Source organism: Symsagittifera roscoffensis, chromosome 10, assembly GCF_963678635.1.
Source record: "Symsagittifera roscoffensis chromosome 10, txSymRosc1.1, whole genome shotgun sequence".
Lineage (NCBI taxonomy): Eukaryota > Metazoa > Xenacoelomorpha > Acoela > Convolutidae > Symsagittifera > Symsagittifera roscoffensis.
This window is the reverse complement of record NC_087071.1, coordinates 29325106-29351031: the sequence shown is the minus strand read 5'-3', so window position 1 is coordinate 29351031 and position 25926 is coordinate 29325106. Positions and strand designations below refer to the sequence as shown.

The 25926-nt window shown below is 33.0% G+C and overlaps 1 protein-coding gene across 1 annotated transcript in view; it reads right to left on the bottom strand.

Moving 5' to 3' along the window:
* The window catches only part of LOC134855026 (uncharacterized), a 70631-nt gene extending 46386 nt beyond the window's left edge, over positions 1–24245 (bottom strand). The window contains exons 1-3 of the mRNA XM_063871406.1: positions 23844–24245; positions 23272–23408; positions 22755–22893 (exon numbers count right to left, since the gene is read on the bottom strand). Of these exons, the coding sequence (XP_063727476.1) occupies positions 22755–22893; positions 23272–23408; positions 23844–24146 (579 nt within the window). The 5' untranslated portion in view covers positions 24147–24245. The remainder of the gene's footprint in view (positions 1–22754; positions 22894–23271; positions 23409–23843) is intronic.
* Between the last annotated feature and the right edge of the window lie 1681 nt (positions 24246–25926).

Here is a 25926-nt window from a genome sequence, read left to right as displayed (position 1 = left end):
AATTTTGGGATCTAAGTCTATCAACAGATGCCCGAAATCTTCTTTTATTGCAAACTGATACGCATGACGAGGTCTATCAACAGATGCCCGAAATCTTCTTTTATTGCAAACTGATACGCATGACGAGGGAATTTTGTATTATTCAGTTGTCTGTCAATCTGTTGAATGTCTCGAGGTGATTTGAACAAAATCAAGTGAATCGTATTCAAATCTATTGTACGTGATTGTTTACTTTGTTGAAATAAGTTCTGCTTGATATAAAAAACATGAATATTTTTAAATTTACCTGCTGTAGGTAACTTAAAAAAATCTTTTTCATTAAAAAATTCTTCACAGGTATCATCAAAGACAATCATGCAATCCCGTAAGTTATTAACAATTTCAAAGCTCGACAATTTTATAAATTTAATATGAAATTTGTTGTGAGAAACAAAAGGAACGATATTTGGGTTGATTGTGAACATAAAAACAAAGTATATTGTTATACGATGGATAGAATGTACCTCTGAGAAGCGATTGAAAATTAAATCAGTTTTGCCAGATCCCGAAGGACCTGAAAAGCACATAAACAGACGATTCTTTGTTGAAATGATCTTAGTATGATTATAACTTGGGATTTGGTCATAAGTAATCAAATGTACTGGACAGTATCGAAAGTCAAATAGCAGTCTCATCACAACTTAGGTTGTAAAAAGACAATTTTAAAATAGATAAATATAGCAAAATGAAAAAAAAACAGACTTGTGTAAAAAATTAACTTCTGCAGCCGGAAGAGAAACATAATTAAAAATTTTCCAGGATCTGTTTCCGTCAGATAGAGACTGTTCGACACCACCAATGTCTACAAAGTCGCAATCATTGTTCTCGACAGTGGTTTCTTCAATTTCTATGTTTATTTAAGAAAAAATTTTGTGCTTATTTGTATCAAGGTTGATAGTTAAAACTGCATACCAATTGCTTTTTTTTCTTCTCTCTGACCGCTTGCCGTCTGGTTTGCATTTTATTATATATCTTGCCACGGTTTTCTCTGTCATAGGTATCCGAACATTTTTTTCTACGTTTTTGGTTCTGATTTTGTCTAATAACTCTTTTGGTAAATTCTCACCTATGTGTGTTTTCTTTTGGCAAAAAATTGTTTTTACGATTTTTCGAACTTTCAAACACGACATGTTATCAACTAGTGCTCACACAAGATCAAATAAAATTGAAAACAATCAACAAATATATATACACAAAACTTGGCTTATATATTTTATTCTTCATTTCAGTTCAACAGGTAAATCAACTCCCCGTTCAATGAAGAAGAGTTCATATTTTGCGAATTTGTCATGGTTACAATTAGATTTGAATTTTACAACACAAAGAGCAGCAACTCTGACAGTGACTTGAACTAAATGTATTTCCTCAACGTTATCAGTTTTGACTAATTCTTTCAGTTCAGCTGGAAGCTGTTGGTCATGCAAATGGATTTGTCTTCTCTCTCCCAGCTGAGGTTGCAGCCCTTCGATTTTGACATCATTCATAGTAATTTGTTCAAGTTTGTGCAGGAGAGGTTTTCCTCGACAATCTAATATGCCTGTCCGCGTGAGAGTAACTTTAATTCTTGGTGTTAAATTGCTTTCAAGACTCTGATTATTCATCGAAGCGTAAACCACCAAATATGGAGATAAGGTTGTTTGCATCACTGGACAGTTCATTTTGTATCCAATCGAAAAACACTTTAGATTTTCTACGGGTACAATGCTTTTAAAATTGATGCAAGGGAAGTGAAAAAAAAATTCCATTGCAAATATGTTTTTCTTGACCCAATAACCGTTCAATCTTTGGGAAGCCAATATCTTCCAAGGTTGTCACGGTTAGTTTTAAGTATTCAGCTAACAAAACAGATTTTTGTGTACGTTTAGCAAAGCAATGGGAATTTGGGTTCTTCAAACGAATGCTGTCACAAATTTGATCCAAGTTTGAGTAAGGGTATTCACCTTCGTCACAACGAAGCCCGTGTAGAAACTTAAGTACCCAATTATAAGCTTTTTTCTCTTCTTTTGATCAATTGTTGATTTGAACTGGTGGCAGAAATGAATTGTACCAGTTGTATTAGCAGAGAAAATGGGAAATTTCGTTTTCCGAAATATCGAAATAGCAATCGCCAAAACCTTCATCTGCATTTGCTGTGGCGCTTGTTTTTGTTTTATTCATTGTAACGAGTAAGTTTTCAAATTGACTTGATTTAAATTGAATAGAAAGAAATGGTTTCGATGGATTGTATAGGTCTATAAAAGAAAAGTGTCGTATCTATTTTTAACATAGGCACACATGTATTTTATTTGTCGAAGATATTGATTGCAATTCGGTTCAATTGGATTAGTATTTTGCGCATGTACAACTGAAAAAAAAATTAAATGGGTGTCAAAGGTCATAATGTTCAAACGTTATTTGTTTGAATGCAATTTAGATAAACATAGAAAACCACGCAAGGTAATAAAAATGTTTTGCCCGCTCTTTCTTTATTAAACTGATAAAAAACTAAATAGGGGGTACTAAAATTTCTAATTTTAGAAGAAACAATCCCTATTTTAATCTTTGGAGGAATTTTCACAATTCGTTTCAGTTTCTTTTCTTTCCGCGTTACGTTTGTCACTTTCTTCTAAATTTTCTTCAAAAATGCCTTGTTATAATATTGCCGGATATTCCAATCACGAAAGAAACATGCTTTATGAAACCGTTTACGGTAATTTTGTTGCAATAAGTAACGAAGAAAAACAATTAAATTCTGATGAGTGGACTTGGACGAATTACATTATGATTCCCAAAAAATTTTTTACGTTTAATCAGTAAACTTTCCTTAAAAAAGTCAAAAGAAGACAAAGAACTGAATATGAAGTATAAGAGTTACCGTACAAATTCTGGTGCATTTACGGATGCTGACGAACCTCTTGCTCTTCAGGTTGATATTTCAACTTTTAAAACCAGTAAAAAAATTGTATAAATACGGTTGTGATGTTACTCCGATGGGTGAAAACCAGTTACAATAATTTGAAGTAATTGAATTTTTTAATCGTTTATGGGGAATGGTACAGATTGAGTCACCATTATTAGTTACCCCGAAAGCTGATTTTTCTTCTACAGTGTCACCATGGCTTGATGAACTTGATTCTTCAACTCCAACGCGCACCCCCGAAGCGACAGTGAGTAATTGACTCCTTCTCTATGCCTTGCACCAAAGAAAAAGCGAAAACTAACAACACTAGAAAAAGGTCAGGAGTATTTAGATCTTATTTAACTTTGAAACTGTAATTGCGTTTGCTTGATTTCAATTTGGTTTTATTGTGTATAAAGATTTAAACTTGAAACTCAGATTGATAATTAAAAGCTTTCATTTGGTGTTTTCATGTATAAACCATTTGTATATTAAAACTCTCTGCCTCGTAATGCTTCACTAATCAAGTTGCTAGGAAAAGGAGAGGTTAATAAGTCATTTTATAACCGAATGTTCGACAAGTTTTCAATCAAAATACGAAAAAGAACTTAAGTTCAAATCTCGGAAAATTGTTGAAATTTTTTATCTAGTAAATTTTAGGTCCTATAGTCTTCAGAAATTAATAAAATTGTCGGGAGCAGTATTTTGATATATTGCACGACTATGTTCAGACCATCCACTGAAGTGATACAGACAATTTTTCTTAGAAAAGCCTCATCCTATACAAATTTTCGATTTTTTTATAACATTGTCCGAATAAAGTCTCCCGACCACTCATATTGCTGCTCTCAGTTCTTTAACTAGGGGTCAGAACCTGTGTTGCAACGTTTCGTGGAGATGTTTTAAGCCCAAAAAAAAATCTTTTTATTTTTTAGGTTAATCAAAGAAACGGTTTAGTTTTAGTAGTAAAAATAGTGGTTGGTTAAACCTCTCTGAACTTCACATAAATCCAAATTGTATCAGAAAAAGTGTTAATTGATTTCACAAAATTCATAAGGTATCCTATGAAAAGATTTAACAAAGCATTCAAAATTTTTTGACAATTTGAACGCAAATCAAGTTTGATTTTTTGTGTTTTTGGCGGGCAAACAGCTATAATACAAATTGTGGCGGGAAAATGTATTTTGACATGTTCAAACGTTGTTGACTTAATCGAAGTTTTCAATTTTGAAAAGCTTGCTTACTAATGATAGTTAACTTCTTCTTAATAAAAAATTTTTCCCAAATTGTTTTTTAATTGTTTCTAATTGTAAAATTGAAGCAATTTGTTATGGTTTCTAGACTTTTTGATTTAAATTTCAGTCTAACTCAGTATTTTGCGGGAAAAGAGTTCAAATTTAAAGTTGATCGGGAAAACCGATTCCAATTCAAACCGAAAAGGGAAAAAGAATCTAAGCTAGCTGCAGTAAATTAAACATTTTGGTATTTAGTTGGGATTCATTCCTTTTCCTGCTTCGCTTCAAAACAGTTCCAGATCGAAATGGGTTTCAAGTGTAACTATTGTCCCAATTTTTTTTTATTAAAAACATATAGATCTCGCCGTGAACGTAATTTTTACGCTGTTGGAAAAGAATTACCCGTTTTTACTTGCTACTATTGTAAATTTAGCAGTTCACTGCTATCAAAATTACAGCAGCATATTGAATCAGATCACCAAAAATTTAACAATTTAATTTGGTATTGTCGGCTTGATTTTTGTGAATTTATAGATTTCAAGGATCACATGCAACCATAGTAAGGGCTAACTGCTTTGGATCAACAACTTACATCGCTCAGCAACCCCTCTAACTCAACCATACAGGCAAGCCATATTGATAACTTTTTTCAGCTTTAATTGGAGTTTATGAAATAGCCATGAAAAAGACGTTAATGTTTTTTATTATTCCCAACCAAAATCTTGAGCACGATCTTAATAAATTTATGACGTTGAAAAAAAAGAGATTCAAATCTTAAATTAGATAGAACTTGTAATGGACCCTGCAAAGTACAATTTTCGGCTAAATTTACTTTAATCAAGCATGTTTCTGTTGTTTCAGACCAAAGCATGCAAAAACCTGAAGACAAAAGCGTTGAAACTTTCGCTAAGTCCATGATGACGCACCTATATGCAAACGGTTTGTCTCATGAGTTATTTCTCGAATGCTCGGGAAAATGGAAGCTGTGTTCCATAATATTTCAGCCCATGGTAGCGGCTGGGTTCGGAAAAGTGATACCAATCAGAGGCTCTTCGTTTATACCTCTCCCTGCAAAAATAGCAAAATTGCAACAATTGATTAATATTCGTAATCACAGCGACCACAATTGCTTTTTGTTATGCTCAACTGCCGCCTATCATCTTAGAGACAAGCCTGATCTAATTGTCGGGAGGTTAGTTGACCCTAAACTTGAAGAGACAGATCCACACATCTATACAAAGCCCGGAACGCATCAGGCATCTGATGGTTTTGTTATGCCTATGAGCTTAAACATGATTCCTCAATTCGAGCGACCTAATAACGTTCAAGTAAACTTGTTTCTATATCAAAATTGAGATCTCATTCCAATGATTGTCTCAAATTTTAAAAATTCAGATAATTTTATTATGGATCTGCTTTTGTTAAATGAAACCAGAATGCACCACTTTGTTTTGATAAAGGACCTGCTCCCATTTGGTTGCGAAGCTCGAAAGCAAAATTCCGAAGTTTCCTGCAGTTGTGCTGTAACTGTTTTCAATTTCTGTACAATGAAATTGATCATGAAACGCACGAGAGCGATTATGTAAAGATCATGAACTAGCTGTAGTGATAATGCCGACAGCCAAAAATGGTCCCCACAAGCATAAATTTAAAAGTTTTCTATACAAACGGAAAGTACCACACTGTTTGGGAGATCGTAGCCAACTGTGTAAGGAAGAAACCTTAACATGTTGGATCTGTCAAGAAATTTTTAGTGAAAGCGAAAGAAAGTGCCTGGATCATTGTCACTCGTCGGGAAAATTTCTAGGATGGACCAACGACAAATGTAATTTAGCGCGAGGAAACATAAATTTTATTTCGGTCGTTGGACACAGTTTGCAGAATTATGACATGCATCATATGTGTCTAGCTCTTAACGAATGTGACTCGCGTAGTAAAATAATGGTGATTCCATCCATCGATGATAAATATTTTTCTTTAATTATCGGAGTATTTGTTAAAACTTTTGCACGAAAAAATTAAACCACACAACATTTATGAGTATCTTTGTTTTATAGATTCTTTCAGGTTTCTAAACTCATCACTACAAAAGTTAGTTGACAACTTGCCTGAAAACAAATTAACAATTCTGGAAAATCATTTTCATAATGTAAGCCAAACTTATAGAACTCTCATAGAACTACATGATAAAACTCATTTTGAAATTCATTATAATTTCCTAAAATTACCTGAAACGTGATGCTTGGCCGTTTTGTTACAAAAATGTATCGCATCGTATAGTTCAAACAAGAATTGTGGCTCGAGCCGTACATAACTCTAAATACAAACGAACAGAAAGCGGCAAAAAATAAGTTTGAAGAAGTCCTGTACAAATTATTGATCACTTCAATTTATGGAAAAAAGTGTAGGTCCAAAATAAAGAGAATGAAAATCAAGATTTTATGAGATGCTGAAGAAACAAGGCAAAAAATAAGTAAGTTTGAATTTCAAACCTACATTAATTTTTTGGTGAAGACATGGCTGCATCGACATTAGCGCCAACGAAAATCAGATGGCATAAACCCACAATTGTAGGAGCGTGTATATTAGAGCAAGCAAAGTTGGAGACGTACAAATTCCACTACGAGGTTATGAAGCCTAACTTCATCTGTCACTTCTTGTACTCAGACATTGACAGTCTAATGTACGAAACAAAAAGAGAAAAAAATCGATTTTTTTTTGAAAAACTGTACAAAAAACGTGAAATTTTGGACAACTTCGACTTCTCCAAATAACCATCGGATCACTTCCTCTACAATGCAGATAACAAACTTACAGCTTTAAAGTTTAAAGACGAGTTCCCGGGTGATATAATAACAGAATTCGTTGCATTGAAGCCAAAGCTTTTTTCAATACTATCGCAAAGTAAGTAGAATTTCTTCAAAATTACCGGCTCAAAATTGTTCAAAGAATGTTTTTATTTTTCGAAAAAATTGGAAAAAAATTTTTCGAAAAATTAATTTGTAAAATAAAAAAATCGACAAAAAAATTAAAGAAAAATTGTGAAAAAAATTTCGTTGAAAAAAAACTTGTCATCAAAAAAATGTTAACAAAATGTTTGAAAAAAAATTGAAAAAACAAAATTTTGAATAAAATTTTCACTAAAATTCAAAAAAAAAAGTTTTGGTGAAATATAATTTTATCAGTGAAAGTTTTTTGATGACTCAAGTTTTTTGCGTATCTGTGGGTGGGGGTGGCGTAGAATAATTGGTTATCACCTTTTTTTAAATGAGGGAGGATCTTCTGAAAAGGATGCGTACATATTTGTTTTATTTTCAATTTTAAGTGTAAGTTTACAAAACGCTTGAATATAAAGTTTTTAGCATCATTTTTTACGGATACACGCAAGCATTCTGCCAAAGGAATCACTAAGGTGATAAAAAAATACATCGAAACTCTCGCCTCTGGAAACTTTGTATGAGCCGAAAAAACTCGCATCATCTCCGAGAGGCATAATCTGAACATTGTTCGAGCAAACAAAATCGCATTGTCAGCCTATGATGATAAGCGATACATCCTCAACGATGGAATCGCCTCAATGCCATACGGTCACTCTAGAACCGTAAATGCTTCTATCTTTCGAGGAAGAAGAATAGGAAGAAGATGAGAAAACTTTCGAGGAAGAAGATGAAATAGTCGACCGGGATCAGTAGAGCACGAACCAAGAAGAAATCTTCATGCAAGATACGAATTAGGGGTCAGAAGATAGCTTTCTTGTGTTGAATACTCAACCGAGCCGATCGTTGAGAGACTTATTAAATAGTATCTCCAGCTATGAACCTCCAGAATCAGGTAGAATTCGTGTCACGGAAATTGCTGAGAGTGATATTGAAAGCGATGATTTGGTTGGTCCAAATGCAGTCACTTCTGTTTCGTCTTCGGACGATGAATAGTACCTCGACCGCGAAGCAGTTGAAGACTCAGCACCGCAGTCAATGAGACGCAAAACAAACAAAGAACTCTAAGGTTGTGCGTTAGATTCAAGTTAAAAACAAAACTTTTTGTTTTAAATAAGTGTTCTGAATTATACTTACTTTCCACGTTTATTCCCATTTAGGTAATGGCGGGCTACTTTAAATCCGCTCTTTGGTTCTGCGTTACTCTATTTTATCTGGAACGGATTTGAGAGTTTCCAATTTGGAATTGACACCGAATTGTTTTTGGTGTCTTTAATCGACACTTGTTTTAGAAGATTGTGTGTATAACTCAACCTTTTCATTTCAATTCTGTTTTCACCAAGACCATAGAGTTTGTAGAAACGTTTAAAGAACCCATTCGCAAAGACCTTCAACAGCAAAACGCATTGCACAGTTTTAGTTCAATTAGAATACAACATGGCGAGCTCTAGGTGGCAAAAAGATAGAATATATCCCCAAAACGATTTTGTTTTAACCAACACAATTTCCTCATAAGGATCATTAAGTATAAATCAGTGTAAATTGGCCTTCTGAAAAATAATATTAAAAAATCTCCAAAAATCTTGGTTATATCAATTGCATTCTTTTAACATCTGCGAATCACAGGATAAAGTCAATTATTAGTTTTTAATTGTTTTGCAGTGATACATAGGGATCATTAGGAATCAATAATTTTACATAGGGATCATTAGCTATAAAAACTATACGTAGGGATCATTAGGTATAAATATTTTACACAGGGATCATTAGGTATAAATATTTTACATAGGGATCATTAGGTTTAAATATTTACATAGGGATCATTAGGTATAATTTATACCCAATGATCCCTATAGGGATCATAACCCCCCCGATCCCAGTGTCGTATATATATACTACGTCCCTGTCTTGTTACTTTCTCAGCGCCTAAATTAGAAAACTCAATAAAATTCTTGTAACGATGGTTCAAAGATAGATAATTTTGGTGTAGCTGGGTTATGAAAAACTTTCAGAGTATTTTTTAAAATCTGTTTCGGCCTTATTATTGAAGAAAACTTTCGGCCTTCTGAAAAATAAAATTAAAAAATCTCCAAAAATTTTGGTTATATCAATTGCATTCTTTTAACATCTGCGAATCACAGGATAAGTCAATTATTAGTTTTTAAGTGTTTTGCAGTCATGATTCAGGAAATTAATTTTGCCAAAGAACAGAAGTAGTTTGGAGAAACTGAAGGACTTTTGGCATGCTAAAGAAATTTTCAAAAAATTATACCGGAACGTACCTGAATAAACCTACAATTTGTTTCATCATTTGTTTTTTGCCATCAAATTAAGGTGCCGAAATAAAATACGCGCATTCGAACTCCAAAACTTGTGGTGTCATGAAGAACCAATTTGAAATTTTTGGTTTTTTCTATTAATTTAGAGCGACGAAAGCCAGCGAGCAGGCTTATATCTGCTTCTTTTAAGCTCTTTTTAATAATTTATGTATAATTTTTTTTTAATTCTTGAAAAAAAGTTTAGCTTTTGGAGATTATAATTGCCATTTTGGGATTCAAAAACCCCATATATTCATATATATAATATATTTTAGTGTATAATATTTATATATATATATATATATATATATATATATATATATATATATATATATATATATATACGAAAATATATTATATATATGAATATATGAGGTTTTTGAATCCCAAAATGGCAATTATAATCTCCAAAAGTTAAACTTTTTTCAAGAATTAAAAACAATTATACATAAATTATTAAAAATGTGGTTGGATATATATATATATATATATATATGGAAATACTTTTTTGTTTTTCTTGTCTTTTCCATCAGCAGCTGCTGTTCTGTTTGCTTATTTATAATTATTTTTGAATTAGCCTAAATTTAAGTTTTTTTTGTGTCAGATTTTTTGTCACACCACGCGTGAAATGAAAAACTACAAAAATTTGAAAAAAAAAATTTCTTTTGTTTTTCTGAAGATTATTGTCAGCGTTTTGTGCTAATTAAACGGTAACCAGCTATCCTGTTATCTGACTTAAGATCCTGTTTTTAGGATCCTGCTGTATTATTTTGTAGTCCTGAGAAGTTAGCTGGATATAAACTCATAATTATAATCATAATTATTACCCGTACTTTGTTTGAAAAGCCACCATAAATTGTCAGTTTTCTTTAATATCCCAGTGATTTTTTTATTCCAGCGCTGATTCATGTGTATTTCAGAGCTATTTCAAAAATGATACTGTAGAAAATCAGCGCTAAAACTTATACTTTTTTTAAACTTATTCTAATAGCTTTAAAATGAGAATGTGATTAAGGCAAAACCTTAACTTTGCGTTTGTCTTAGGCTTCATCGCGCCGAATTTGCATACATTTCTTCAAAATTGCTCGTTGCGTGATGGAGCCTCGGTAGTTTACTATTTTTGGTCATTTTGACATGTTGTTTATAGCTAAAAACTAGCAAAATTAGCAATAATTTTTAGCAACGAATTTTCATCGATAATTCATCAATGACAAACGAAAATTATTTATTTAATCGCTTTTATTCAATGTGAATTTGAGCATGATAGTATACCTAAGCCAGTAAGGTTTGGTTAGAACGTTTTAGAAGTTAAGACAATCCATTTGTTTTGATGACTCTAAGGATTCAAACCTTGGGATGTACAGTTTTTCCTCAGTATCTGAAGTGTATTTTTTGCTGTTTGTTTAAACATTGTTGCATGTTTAATCGGAGGAAGTAAGAGTTTTGATCCAATCTCGCATAAAATTTTTCAGATACTGGTTATAAAATATGCATTTTGACCAATAAGTTTTCAAAAGAAGAATTTCAAAGTTTTCAATAAATTTTCAGGATATACAAAACTAGTAAATGAAAAAAATTTTGGAGAAAACGAAAAATCATTTTTCATGAAGTATATATTTTTGACGTGTTGCATGAGGGGTTCATGGAAAGATTGACAAAAATTCGACAAATCAGCAAAAAATTAACTTTGTGTTAAAAGTGTTCTTTTTTCGGTTAAATTATTTAGCAAAAAGAGTCTTGGCCTACGAGCTTCTGCTATTGTGTTTTTTGACTGCAGAAAATCTGAAACTGTTTGTAAGAAGCTAATCAAAAATGAAAACGAAAAAAAGTTCTCAAAAGTTTTTTTTTCAGAAAAAGTTCCTATCCTACAATTTTCTTGTTAAAATATTCATTATCTTAAAATTTTCGTATAAGCAAAACTCCCCATCTTGTTACATCTTCAGAGCCTATTTTTTTGAAATGTTGTAAGATTCTTATTTCAAAATTTTTAAGATCTTGCCAAACGACGTGTGTGATGTATGAAATTCCGATCGCAATTTTACTTTAATCGTCTCTTTAGCTGAAACATAGGGTTGCGAGAGAGATCTGTATAACTAGAGATATCAAGCAAGATAGTCTAGTACCGCTTCAGTGTAAATTTCGCAAGTAATAACAATGTGGTCAATTGAGTATACATCGGCAAAGGCAGAATTTGTAGCAGTCTTTTTTCTTTGTTAAAAAACATTTGTGTTGAAAATTCCCTCAACAGCCCTTTGTATTATTTCAAAATGCGACATCACATCCTTGTTTAAAACGAGACAGAGACTTGCTTTAATGCATATAGTATTACTGGGATTACCATTAGTTTATAAAGGTTTAACTTTGCTTTCCAGTGCAAGTTTACCGTATTTCTTCTAATCATAAAAAGTCTCTAATCGCTTTTAGACGAGCTTTATCCATGAGCTCATTCCAGCTGACATCCCCTGAAAAATACAATCCTAGATCTTTTTGTCAGTCGACATATTTTATCTCGTTTCTGTTAAAATTTAAAGAGTGGCTTTTCCCCAAAACTCAAATGGGTGCTTTTATCTACGATAAAAGGGCATGTGTTTTTCCAACGTCCATTCATTTAAACTGCCAAAATGTTTTGAAAAATTTACCATCCCAGATTAGCTCAAAAAAAAACAATAGTCCCAAATACTGCCTTGGGGTTTACCACTCGTATCTACTTCTGGTTTTGAAAATTTTCCAATTATTCGAACGACTTGAGATCTTTCAGACAGATAGGATTTGATCAACTTCAAACTTCTGTGTCGAGTTCCCTGTTCACGTTTATTGTTTAATCAACGTTTGGTGTGCCAAATTTCATTTCATTATGAAGAACAATTAGTTTTTTAAAATTGATTATTCAAATGTGGGGGAGGGAATTAAAAAGAGCCCATTTTCTTAATTGAAATTAAAATTGGTGGAGGGGCTGGTAAACTGACAAGAATTGGAAAAGTTGAGAAATCAAAAACAAAAAGCAGTGGTAACCTTTTTTCTAAATTTTACGGTTAAATTAGGGACTAATTCTCAGTCTGTTTTTAATATTGAGTCTGAAAAGCGAAGCAAAAAAAGTTCAGTTGGGGTTCAAACTAAGAAAGAAAGTCTTAATACTAATTATTTTTCGCACACTTCTGTTCTGACAAATTATATAGGGAGAAACCCGATTGCTTCAACTTTCGGTTAAAAATCATCGCTGTTAACGGGCATCCGGTATATTTTAGTGTTCGCCTTCTTAGTTGCGCTGTTGTTCAAAAAAAATTATTTTTTGATGCAGAGAAGCAAATCTGGTCAGGATAAAGAGCCCAAAAACTCATCTGGTCTACAAAAGTTAAAGCAATAGGTGGTTAGATTTTCTGGGTTGCCCAGTCCTTTTTTTCAGTTTTTTCATACCGTTCATTTTTTAGTCTTGTCGTTTCTTTTGGCCCTTATCCAGATATGCGGGTGCTACAGTCCCAATTGTGTTTAATATACTGTTTTTAACAAGCTCCCACAGCTCGACAGAAATTGTTTGGATCCAACATGGCAATGATAAACTCCATAAAAGCATATGCGACGATTCCTCGGTAAGCGTGAGAGCGGTGTCAAGTCCAAGTGAACAAGCCACGCATCCACCGTTGACTCTTTTTTTTCCTTGAGATCAAGATCATGCGCAGCAAATGACTGTGCAACCCAAATTATTGTATAGACAATACCTGTATTCATTTTTTGAGATATAGATGTTTACTATAGAAAAACTGTGGAAACTTAAAACTTTAAGTCAAATTATGTTTATTAGATCTGAGCAACCTCATTTGATTCAGCAAGATTGAGCGAGCGTTTTTATTAGGTTATGATGAATTAGTTTTTTATTTAGAATCTAATTTGCCCGTCAAATTTTATTGGGCCATAGTTTGGGTTTTTATCGCTCGTGCACAATAAAATCAATTGAAGTGATTTCGAATCTAAATCATCATTGAACAAGAAAAATTTTCAAATGAATATTTCAACTCTTAAAAAGTAGTGTGAGGATTGCAACTACATAACTGTCTTCAAATTTTCTGGAACTTTTTTTTGTAATGATGTGATGAAACATTGCAAGATGCACAACTTAAGTGATCTGAGCACATATACCCAGTGGCAGATTAAGGGGGATTCTTAGGAATTCGACCCCCTGCCGACCCAAAGGGTCCCCCCCCCTTCGTACTATTTTGAGATATCCATTTCGACTGACTGGCCTTAACATTTTATTAAATGCGCCTTCGGCGCCAAACTATACTAATGGGGAGTGCGCACCAAAAAACCGCAATTTTTTGGTCAAAATTTTGGCCTGTTTTTCAAAAATTTGCCTGCCACGCAAAAAATTTGACCAAAACAGGGTCTTTATTGTGGCTGGGTAGAGCTCAGAAAATCAATTTGCCGACCCAGAAAGTATTTTTTGAAAATCTGCCCTCCCCTCGAGAAATTCCTAGATTCGCGCCTGCATGTAACAGTTTTTAACATTTATCAGGAGCGAATCTGCGTTTAGCCACAATAGCAGGTAACAGCACGAAAGGATCTAAGATTTTTTGGAGGGGGTTTTTTCAAAAATAGAAAAAAATTTCGAGAACCTCTCTCCTCTCTCCGCATTTAATTTTTAAATCTTAATGTCAGAAGGCGTTTTTTACACCATTAAAACGTGAAGATCCTATTAAATAACAAACAATTAAAACATCCGCTGCCAGATATATACATCAAAAACATGTGAATGCGGGAACTGGAAAAGAATCATCATTTTTAAATAAAAACCGAGAAGAATAAAATTTTATCCATTGAACCACATTGCTGGTTGCCTCTTTTTCTTTTCCTCTATGTCACATTTCTTTTCGCCCATATCACAAAAAAATTTTACCCAGTCACGATTATTTCCAAGAAAACATCTATAAAACATTTTCTCCACAGAGCTACTCAGAAAGCAACTGTTATACCAACCAATTTAAGAAAAAAACTGCCCCGAAAATCCAAAAAACTACAAAGCATTTCAAACAACAGTATTCAAAAAAAAAATCGAATAAGCCATGGTCATTAAGGCAAGTATTATGAAAATATTTGTTTTACACATTTTAACGTGAAGATCCTATTAAATAACAAACAATTAAGACATCCGCTGCCAGATATATACATCAAAAACACGTGAATGCGGGAACTGGAAAAGAATCATCATTTTTAAATAAAAACCGAGAAGAATAAAATTTTATCCATTGAACCACATTGCTGGTTGCCTCTTTTTCTTTTCCTCTATGTCACATTTCTTTTCGCCCATGTCACAAAAAAATTTTACCCAGTCAGGATTATTTCCAAGAAAACATCTATAAAACATTTTCTCCACAGAGCTACTCAGAAAGCAACTGTTATACCAACCAATTTAAGAAAAAACTGCCCCGAAAATCCAAAAAACTACAAAGCATTTCTAACAACAGTATTCAAAAAAAATCGAATAAGCCATGGTCATTAAGGCAAGTATTATGAAAATATTTGTTTTACACATTTTACATTGTAACAGCAAGCACTGATTCATTTTGACACATAAAACAACCGGTGAACATCAAAAGGTTGAAATAAACTGTAGGGGGTCAAAAAGCCTACAACTTCTAAATAAACTAATTATTGGCCATAAAACAACTAACGGCTCTTTTTCCTTGTCCCCCCACCTGCATTTTTTTTAAAATTAAAATAGCTGTTTACATTGTTCGATTGTCATGAAAATTGACATACAGACTAATTAGGAGGGGAGGAAAAAGCAATTGTTGAAAACAAGCTTATTGCTTGTTCACTTCTATAAATTTCTGATTTAATTGCATCCATTGAAGGAAGTTACAGAACACGCATAAAACGTTAGATTTTTGAGCTATTTAAAAAACCGGGTTGACCACAAGATCTTAGAAATTTTTTTAAAAAAATCTTATAACATTCAACAAAAATAGGCTCTGAGAATCTAACAAGATAGGGACTTTTGCGTATAAGAAAATTGTAGGATAGGAACTTTTCTTGAAAAAAAAAACTTCTGGGAATATTTTTCGCTTTTACTTTTAATCAGCTTCTTACAGACAGTTTCAGAATTTTCTGCAGTCACAGAAGCTCGTTGGCCAAGTCTCTTTTTGCTGCATAATTTAACCGAAAAAAAAACACCTGCTAACACAGAGTTAGTTTTTTTGATGAATGTCGAATTTTTGTCGATCTTTTTATGAACCCCACGTGCAACACATCAAAACTATATTACATGATTTGTCAAAGTTGATTTTTTTTATTTTCTCCAAAACATTTTTGAAACACTAATTTTGTATTACAAGAGAACTTATTGAAAAAACATGAAATTTCTTGTTTTGACAACTTTTTTGGTCGAAATGCATTTATTATAACCACTATCTGAAACTTTTATGCGAGATCGCATCAAAACTCTCACTTATTCCGGTTAAACAGGCAACAATATTTAACGCAAAAAGCAAAAAAAAACCTCAGAAACTGAGGAAAAACTGTACATCCAAAGGCTTGAACCCCTAGAGTCATCAAAACAAATTGATTGTCTTCATTTCTAAAAAGTTCTAACTAAACCTTACTGGCTTAGGTACATTTTCAGACTTGAGTTCACATAGAATATAAGCAATTAAAAAAGAAATAGCGATCTTCATTGATGAATTATTGATGTTCATTGCCACAAAAGCAAATTTTATCGATGAATGGTTGCCAATTTGGCTAACTTTTAGCGATGAAACAGCTATAAAAAACATATCAAAATAAGCAAAAAAATAGTGAGCTACCGGGACTCCATCCATGAATCAGTGCTAGAAAAAAGTAATCAATGGGAAATAAAGCAGAAAAAACCACATGGCTTTTCAACCAAAGTAAGGGTAATAATCACTGATGTGTGTATGAATTTGCAATTTTTCTATACAATTGAAGCAACGAATAATAATTATGAGTTCATATCCAGTTAACTCCTCGGACTACAAAATGATACACCAGAAGCCTAAAAACAAACCTAAATCAGATAACAAGTACAGCCGGTTACCGTTCAAGTAGCATAGAACGTTCCGAAGATAGTTTTCAGAAAAACTACAAGAAACAAATTTTTTTTTTCACGTTATTGTACTTTTTTATGCGTTGTGTGATAAAAAGATCTGATGTAAAACTATATTTTAGGCACATTCGACAATCATTGAAAAAAGGCAAACAAAAGAACAGCTGTTGATGGAAAAGACAAGAAAACATAAATATTTACATATTAATAATTATATAAAGAAATTTTTTAAAAGAATTTTTTTTTTCAAATCTTTTTGCAGAATTTTTCAAATTTTGAGGTTTTCGAATCCCAAAATTGCCTTTAAAATCTCCAAAAATTAATTTTACTTCTAGACGTAACAACAATTAAAAATAAGTTATTGTAGAGGGCTTAAAGGAAGCAGAAACAAGCCTGCTCGCTGGCTTTCGTCGCTCTGAATTAAACGAGAAAACAAAATTTCGAATCAGTTCTTCTCGACGCTACAAATTTTGTGGTTCAAATATGGTTCAAACCATGACTGAAAGTATTTTATATGTTATATCATTCAATCCAGTGCAAAAATTATTTGTGGTACCTAATTTTGCATGGAAAATAAAAAGAAAAAAAGAACACCCGAAAAGAAATAAACCAAACACACCCGAATACAAAATTTTTCCCGATTTTCAATCATTGGAGCAATAATGAATCAAGACACAATGGCAATAAAAAATGACAGTAAGGGCCAACCACTAGAACACAAAAAAACTTACATATAGATCAATTTACATAATTTCTCGCGAAATAAAAACCAAAACCGAAAAAATGCTAGTATTCTCAATCGCACGTTAAATTGATGGCAAAAAAATGGTGGAAAAATGGAATTTTTTTACAGGTACGTTCAGGGTATATCTTTTTGAAAACTGCTTTACCGTTCCAAAAGTCCTTCCGTTTCTCCAAACGAATTGTTTTTTTTGTCAAAATTACTTTCCAGAACTATTACTACAAAACACTTAAAACTAATAATTGACTTTATCCTGTGATTCGAAGAAATTTAAAAAAGCAAATGATAGAAACCATTTTTTTGTTTGTGTTTTACTAATTTTCAAAAATATATTAGCATCCCTTGAATAAGGTTACAGAAGTCGTTGGATAGAAGTCGTACAACGTTGGATTTTTGAAACTATTCCATAATCCAGGCTTACCAAAAGTATCTACATTGAAACCATTATTACAGAAATTTAACAAGATTTGGACTTGATAAAAAGTTGTAAAATGGGGACTTTTTCGATAAAATTTTTGTAAGACAGTTAATAAAATATTATCACAGAGTTGGCTTTTCGCTGATTTGCCGAAGTTTAGAAGATTTATACCCGAACCTCACATAGAACAACGCAAAACTCTGTGACATGATTTGTCAAGGTTAATTCTTCATTATCTACCAAAAAAACTTGAGCAACTAATTACGTGTAACAATAATTTTTATTGAAAAAAAACAAAAAATTTCATTACGAGGCCAAACTGAGTATTTTTTTGTATTGTAGGAGGATTTCAAAACGAGGACGCTCTCTTTGCTCTTCTCTTGTTCTCTTAATCTCTTTGGTTGTTCCGAGAAAATTGTAACATATTTAAAGACTTGTCGCTGGAATCCGGGAGCATATAGACGCCAAATTGTGCGCATATCAAGTGCATATTTTAACCTCGTTATAATGTTTTTAAAATGTTTTGTGGAATTTCATTCATTAAAACCACTACCTTTGATAGCATTATTTTGAAGAAAAAATCCGAAAAAATTTTAGGTAGTTATCACGGTATAGAAAAACTGGCGAATTGTTGATTTTTTTTATTTTAAGAAAAAGTTCTTAGAAACCTGATGGGAAGTTCTACGACAAAAGAATTTTTGTAGCATGGTCAAATCGGGTCGTTTTTTGCATATTTTCGTAATTTGCGTCATTGATTAATTTTTTACTTTCCTTTATTGTGCTTTCAATTTAAAATGCAACCTGCTTCAAACGCCTGCTAAAATTTACTTGCGTGTTAAAGCTCCCTTTTTTAGAATTAAGTTTAAACCTAAAATGTCTCTCCAAATTTTGTGGCTTAGAACTTGACGAGAGAGCATATTTTGATTGGCAGAAAAATATCTAGTTCTTGTACTAAAAGAGCGTCTGTGGTAAAATTTTGATAGCAACATCATAGCTGAATTTGTGCAAATATTTTTAACTATGCAGATAGTTAATTATCAAGTATAGGTAAAGGGTTCAGAACGGGTTAATAGCGTAATAGCGTGTTCAGTGAGATACGAGAAGCTTTTCTTCTCACTTCACAATTCTTCAGAATATCTACTGCTGCTGCAGTTTTACGATAACTATTTTAAACTATGATTCTTTGAATATTTTCAAAGGAGACGTGGCCTTTAAGTTTTTACGTGTCATTCAGAAAATTCTTGAACTCATAATCTTCCAATAGACAACAGTTTTTGTGTAATTTGTCTTGGTCACTAAAATTTAACAAACAATTAGGCCATCATCAGCTTCGGGTTAATTTAAAAATAGTCCCCCTGAAAACAGTTGCTTTTTCATTAAGTGGATTCGGAGGGCGTGGAAATCTCGATTGGATCCGGAGGGCGTTTTAGTTCTTCAAAACCTTTTCAGCGGGACAAAAAAGAGTTCGGGCGACAGTCGCAAAAACATCCTTTCGATGCATATCACTTATCAGATGCTTCGTTTTCTAATATATCAATCCGAGATGAGAACACAACAAATTAAATTTTGAGCAGAGACAAGATTTGCTCAAATCCATTTTTTACACTTTTGCATCATAGGAATCATAATTTTTATCCTCCAAATTTGCTTAACTCGGTTAAATTTTTCCAAACACAGCACTTCTGACCATCAAAGAATGATTGAAAAAAGCGGTGGGGTGCGGTGGTTGGTTTAGTTGGGGGAGGGAAGGTTGACTGTAGGGGGGGTTCACGTGGGAGGTAGGGTGGATCAGGGCCAAAGGGGCCAAAATGGCAAACGTTAGGGGAGGAAGGAAGGTTAACGGAATCGATTCCGAGAAAATTTAGGTTCAAAAATCCAGTAGACCGTATACTCGCCTTGCTAAGTTTCTGCAAACCTTGTTTATTAAAAGCAAAAATAATTGTAACAATTTGCACGACGCGAAACGAAAACAAAGTAGACAAAAATTCTTTTTTTTCAATTGATTTTAATAGAATTGTATTAATTTTAATTTGATGAAACCAATGGATTTAATTTGGTTTTTTATTCTCTTTTTAAGTCTCAGTGCAAAAAGGAGATGGAACATTTTGTCAAAATTTTTATCATAAAAATCCAATATATTTGATTTCATTTCACTTTTCTCAGATTCGAGACAAAACAGACAAACAGGGTGGAAACAGAAAATTATTTTTTTTTACAAATTTTTTTCGAGGTTTAAAAGTACATGATTTTAATTGTTGGGGAAAATATAGTTAATGAGCCTTAATTTAGTCTGGACCATTAGAAAACGGTTTTTTTAATTGGATTCCGAGAGAATTCAGGGTTTCAATTGCAAAAAAAAACATCCTTCCGATGATTATCCCTTACCAGATGTTTCGTTTTTCAATATAATAATCTGAGATGACAACACCATGAATACAAAATTGAGCAAAGAAATTATGCAATATTTCATTTTTCTACTTCTTTGCAACAAAAAAAACATGATTTCGATTTTGCCAAAGCTGAAAATTTGGTACATTTTTATTAGATTTTCAGTTATTAAAATTATATCAGGCTGCTGCAGATTACCGCAACAAATCAGGCTTATAGCAGATGACGAGGAAAAACTGTGCAAAAGATAGGCAAACACGTTTGTGTCTGCATGCTCCTGGATTCCAAAACTAACCCGGGTGGATAAAAAAAACTAATCAAGCAATTTTGATAAATGGAAAAAGGCGAGTTATACATTTTTCATGCATTTTTTAGTACAAAAAGATGCATGAAAAGTCTATGAATAGAGATTTTTCTTATATGGAAAATGCATGACTAGCATTTTCCCAATAACCAAAAAATTGATTTCGCAGAAGTTAAAATTGTCGATATTTTCGCAATGTGTTTGTGACACAACACAAGCGACAAAAACCATGGTTTCCCCAAAACTAGAGTCATCATAGGTTTGATTGTCTTGCATTTACGATGCATTGGAAACGATTTTAAAAGGTGAAAGAGTTTTCTTACACATTGATACTTTTTAGGTTTCGCAAAAATTTTCAAGGATGATTTTTTTTGCAAAATGTCTGTTTGAGTACAAATTTCGATAGTTTCTGTAAAAAGAAAAAAAAATCAACAAATGAGCCATCCCACAAACCTCCAAGCAAAGTTTCCGAGAAAAAAGTTGCCTTCTGAATCTTAAATTTATTTTATCATTCAGCAAATTGGTGTTTTATTATAACCAAAAATAGATATCTCCAAAAAGTGCAATGAGAACACCCTTTGGGTCGGCAGGGGTTCGTATCCCTGAAAAACGCGTCCACCCCTCTCCCTAAATCTGCCCCTGATATCTATTGATTCTAAGCAAAACTGAGAGAAAAACTAAAGACCAGTTTCGAACAAGGAGGTATCACAAACCTATTCGGCGGAAATATGGCAGTTCGAACTTGTCTCAGACTTTATAGCAAGGTTCCTGAATGGCTAATACGAAGAAGTCTAGGATTTCCCGGGACCATTTAAGTTCAATGTTCAAGATTTTCACCTGGCTATGCATTCCTGTGTACTGAAGATCATCTTCGATAGAAAAAACTTTTCCCGGAGGAGTTCTTCTGATACAATTCAGTTTGTACAATCAAAAGGATAAAATTTAGGATGAGAATGTTAATTAAACTGTGATTACAAATCAAGTACTACCGGGAAAACATAACTAAAATTAACTTGATACATCACAAAAATTTGTAAGACAACATTAATTAGAAAAGACAATGGGATAAGGGTGGAATAAATTTGCTTCAAAACAAAGCCATTTAGTCCTACTAAGTTCTACATAACTGTAGAAAGCTTCAAAATACATTCACAATATTTTAAAAAAACAGCTGCGAGAGCAAATTAAATGCTTTTGGGAAACGATTCTATAATTCATTCTGATAAATCAAATTGGTTGATTAAAAATTAGTATTGGGTTATCACAATACATTAAACATTCAGAAATGATATATGGTTCGACATTATTTTTTAAAAAAATTTACTGCTCAGATGGGTTAACATTAAAAGCTTTTACATTATCAAACCTTTATGCTTCTGCTGGACGATATAAATTAGAAAGAGGGAAAAGAGATGAGAACTTGGTGAAAAAATTGCTTCAAAACAAAAGCCTTTTAGTCTTGTTCAAATCTACATAACTTCATAAACTTTAACAACCAACGCAAAAACAATTGTTCATAAATTGCAATTGCAGTAGTTTTTTTTTGCAAAAAAAAATACGATTGTTTCAATTGTTTTTGAAGCCCCTGAAAAAAGCTTATTTGCTTTTTCAAGGTAAGCATGGAGAGCTGGTTGTTGCGCAAGTAGCGCAAACTGTTTTGACCCCGCTAATCTTTGTAACGAAATCGAGAAAAAAAAATCGTTATAAAAAAGTTACTTCTAAAAAACTTGTCAATAAATAGAAGATGGGTACGCATAATTCAAAAAAAATGATGTCAGATCTGTGCTACTTGTGCTTTCGAATAAAAAAAGTTTTTTTTTCAAAAAAATTGTTTTTGAGAGAAACTCGAAACAGACTGCAATTTCACCAAGAGCTGTTAGCTTAGATTATTTTGCTTGAAACAAGTTTTTGAAAGTGATCTACATGAACCACCAGTAAGTCTTATGTCCGCTACGCTAGTATTCAAGTAGTTTCCAATTTTCTGCTTGTTATTTCGGCCTATTTGCCCGTCCGGAATTTGGCAGAAATTGCTTTCATAAACGAAGCTCGATACGCTTTTCCACTCATAAGGTAGAACAAAAAGTTAGCCGAAGTATTTATCAGTCCAAAAGTTACTCCAATAGATCTCAGGAGAAGTCGTAGCTCAGTGCCAGGATCTGTTCTTGAAGCCAACGTTGTGATAACAGTCACACAAACTGTACATACCAAGTAAGAAATGGAAGCGACCATTACTATTTTGATGTATTCTTGCATATTTTTCTTTTTCTGAATTATTTGCTCTTTTTTCTGCGCACATATAAATTTTCCGGCGTCATTTGCACCATTATTGTCTTTTTTCTCTTCACGTGTTCTCAATTCTCGAATGAAAATAATGTTGCAGACAATTAGCACCAAAGATGGTCCTAAAACGTTCAAAGACATATAGACCGGTCTAATTACCTTTGCCAGAACAGCTTGACTGGTCAGAATAGCCTGGCTAAAAAGGCATCTGCCGTTCCGTAGTTCGAATATGTAGAGGACAGAAGAGTTGACGATCAGCCCAAATGCTGCCACGGCGCAACTCGCGTTCCGTATTTTGCTATAGTTAATGTCAAACTGTTGGCACAACTGGTACCATTTTTTTGACTCAGTCAGTAACATTTCAGTCAGTAACATTTAATACTAAAAACAGAACACACGAATCCCTTTTTTTTAGTTTTTTTTAAAAACAAGAATTATCTAAAATACTAGTTAAAATTGCACCAACTACTATTAACCTGCTATCTTTAAGACTGAAGTTTGCACAGTTTTTGTGATGTTGTTTTTTGATTTTTCAAAAAAAAAATCTTATTGAAATTGTTACTAGCTATTTTTTTTAATTACAATATACCAAAAATTATAGGTTTGAATTTCTGCAAATTGGTGATAGCCACGAAACAACACAACGACAATCTGATGCCTACAATTTGACATTAACCTAGGAGACGCGTTGTTATGGTGCCAGGCTGAAAACTTCAGAAGCACCACGCGATCTAGTGCTAAAAGCACCACGTGGTAAGCAGCACATAGTGCGACTGTCCAGCGAAAATACGCAAACACCTTGCACGACCAATTCTAAAAAAAACAAGCTAATTATATTTTTAAAATCTTAACATATAATAAAGCTTGGGCTTGTGCGTGCATACTAGATTGTGTGAGAGGAATCTTGAGTCACCTTACTACTGGTCAACCTTTGAACCGAGGTTTGATTTTTGCTACTTTATTCTAGGGGTCTTCAGGGTCCTGGAAGACAATAAAATTTGTCAAAAGAAGTTTTAAAATGTCCATTGACGTACAAAATGTTATCACAAACATTCGTTTCTGAAAAAGTTTGGATCATCATAGTTTCCAAAAAGTGTTAGTGGTTTTTTGTAAGGTCTTTGAAATTCACCTTAGTGTGCAGCTAAATAAATCTTTTTGACATATTAGTTTATACTAGAAGATTAAAACAGACACTTTTAGATAAATGTAATAATTTAAACGAGTAGTTGTCTTTCTGTTTTTACTCACCGTGTATGTTTCCCACTGCAATTCAATCTGACTCGTCATTGCAGTGTTTAGCACTCCTATTTTGACCAAACAGTTCATAGTGTCCCAAACTGCGACATACTTCATCAGTGTTGCACTGGTCGAGACAGGCAGATGGTCGGCCGTTATGAAGCAGAAGTAGTTGAACAGAAAACCGAAAAGCGTGAAGCAAAGTCCGATTCCGTCGCTCACATATGTTGCGACTTTCACAAGACTCCAGTCTTCGTCTGGGACAGAATCGCCCAGAGTATCATTGCCAGCTCCAACTACGTAGACAAATGCCATTTTTGTTTCGTCTTAGAAAGCAAATTTTGCTTCTTCTCTTTGTATGGTTATTTTTTTCGAATTAAATTCTCAGATGCAAACTTTTTTTTTGTTAGTTTACCGACTGTTTATCAGGCAGCAAATAGAATAGACTGAAATATTGATGCTGAAAATACTGACCACTGAGTAAAATTCATAATTAACTAAATAATTGATAATTGAAAACTTGAAAGAACTTGACGGACGGTAGTGAATTGGGTCATGATTTTATCAATAAAATTTTTTAAATTAGAGGGAATGGAAGCAATTAGTCGAGTTTTGTCTTTGACACAGGCGCCAGTTTAAAGGGCAGATAAAGTTCGCGTTATCTAAACCCCCCTCTCTTAATTGAACTGGTTTCTGAACTAATTGAACACTGGGTTGGCAAAAAATTCTTATCATACAAGATCCTTAGAAGGAAAATTTAAAGGAAATAAGCTTGATGTCTAGTTTTTTTTCCATAGATGAATTTGTATGACATACATTTTTACTCGGGTCTCTATTGGGTCGTAAAATCTTTAATAAAAATCATTGATTTTATTTACGCGGCATTTTTTTTATTCTTTGATTAATTCGTGTTTTTTTTCAATACCGGTTGTTCTGAGTGCTTCTAACTGTGACAGGTTAGTTAGATCATGAAAAAAGTCCATTTTAAAGATTGTATTTGAGCTTAAAAAATATAATTATATAATTTTTAATTATTTCACCGAGATCAAACTTTGAAAATAAATTCTCACTGAAATGCGCTAACGATACAATTTCTGCTAGCTTTTTCAGTCAATCAAAACTTATGCAAGTTTATGATTGAAATTGTTTTATAAAGAGTTGCAAAAGTTTTTTGTTTTTGAAATCTTCTATGGTTCTCAACCTTCTTTTGTATACAAAATTGCAATGAGTTCTTTCGAAATTGAAAGAAGAAAGACGAAAACTAATTTCGAAAGCAGCAGTTGCCTTTGATTTAATAAGTTGGTCCAGAAAATGATAAACAGAAAAATAAAATCATATCTTTCAAAACCGGCTTTGATATGAACAAATAACCAGACCGGGGCAATAAATACCATCTTGGGAGAAAATATCTAGAAGTTGACGAGCCCCGCCTTTTAAAAACTAGTTCCTATCACGTGGCTGTACCACGAAGCATCCGAGATTAAAACACTTCAAAATAGTTTCGAAGTCTCCACTAAAGCCGCAACGAAGGCAAATTTTTCCCCTACTTTTTGGTTGTCAAAAACGGACATTTTTCGTCAACAAAGACGAAGACAAAATTTGTCTCAAGAGTTCGATATATATTTTTAAATAGTTCATATCACGTTGCTACATCGCAAAGTATATAATTGTCACACTTCATTTTAGCGTTACCGAAGACGTTGAATGATGTCCGTTTGTGATAATGAAACGATTTTTAAAAAGGAAGTTATAAAAATTCCTGGTAGATTTTAAAGAGCTCTAGTTATTTAAGACACCTGGCAAATGTATTTTTCAAAGCACTCATCAAGTTAACTTTTGACATCATACTGCAGTTCAAATATGAAAAGAAAGACAAAAAAGATGACATTGAGAAGAAGCAGAGCTTGGAACTACCAAGGACGCAAAAATCATATGCAATAGAAGAATTTGGGGTGGTGAGTGTAGTTGGATATCCTGACCATTTAAAGGTTCTTGCCTTAGGTACTATTCTTACCTGATCCAAAAACTTTCTAGGGGCGCATTCTGATCTTACGGTTTTTTTCGCTGATATCAAAAAACAAAAACTAATAAATCC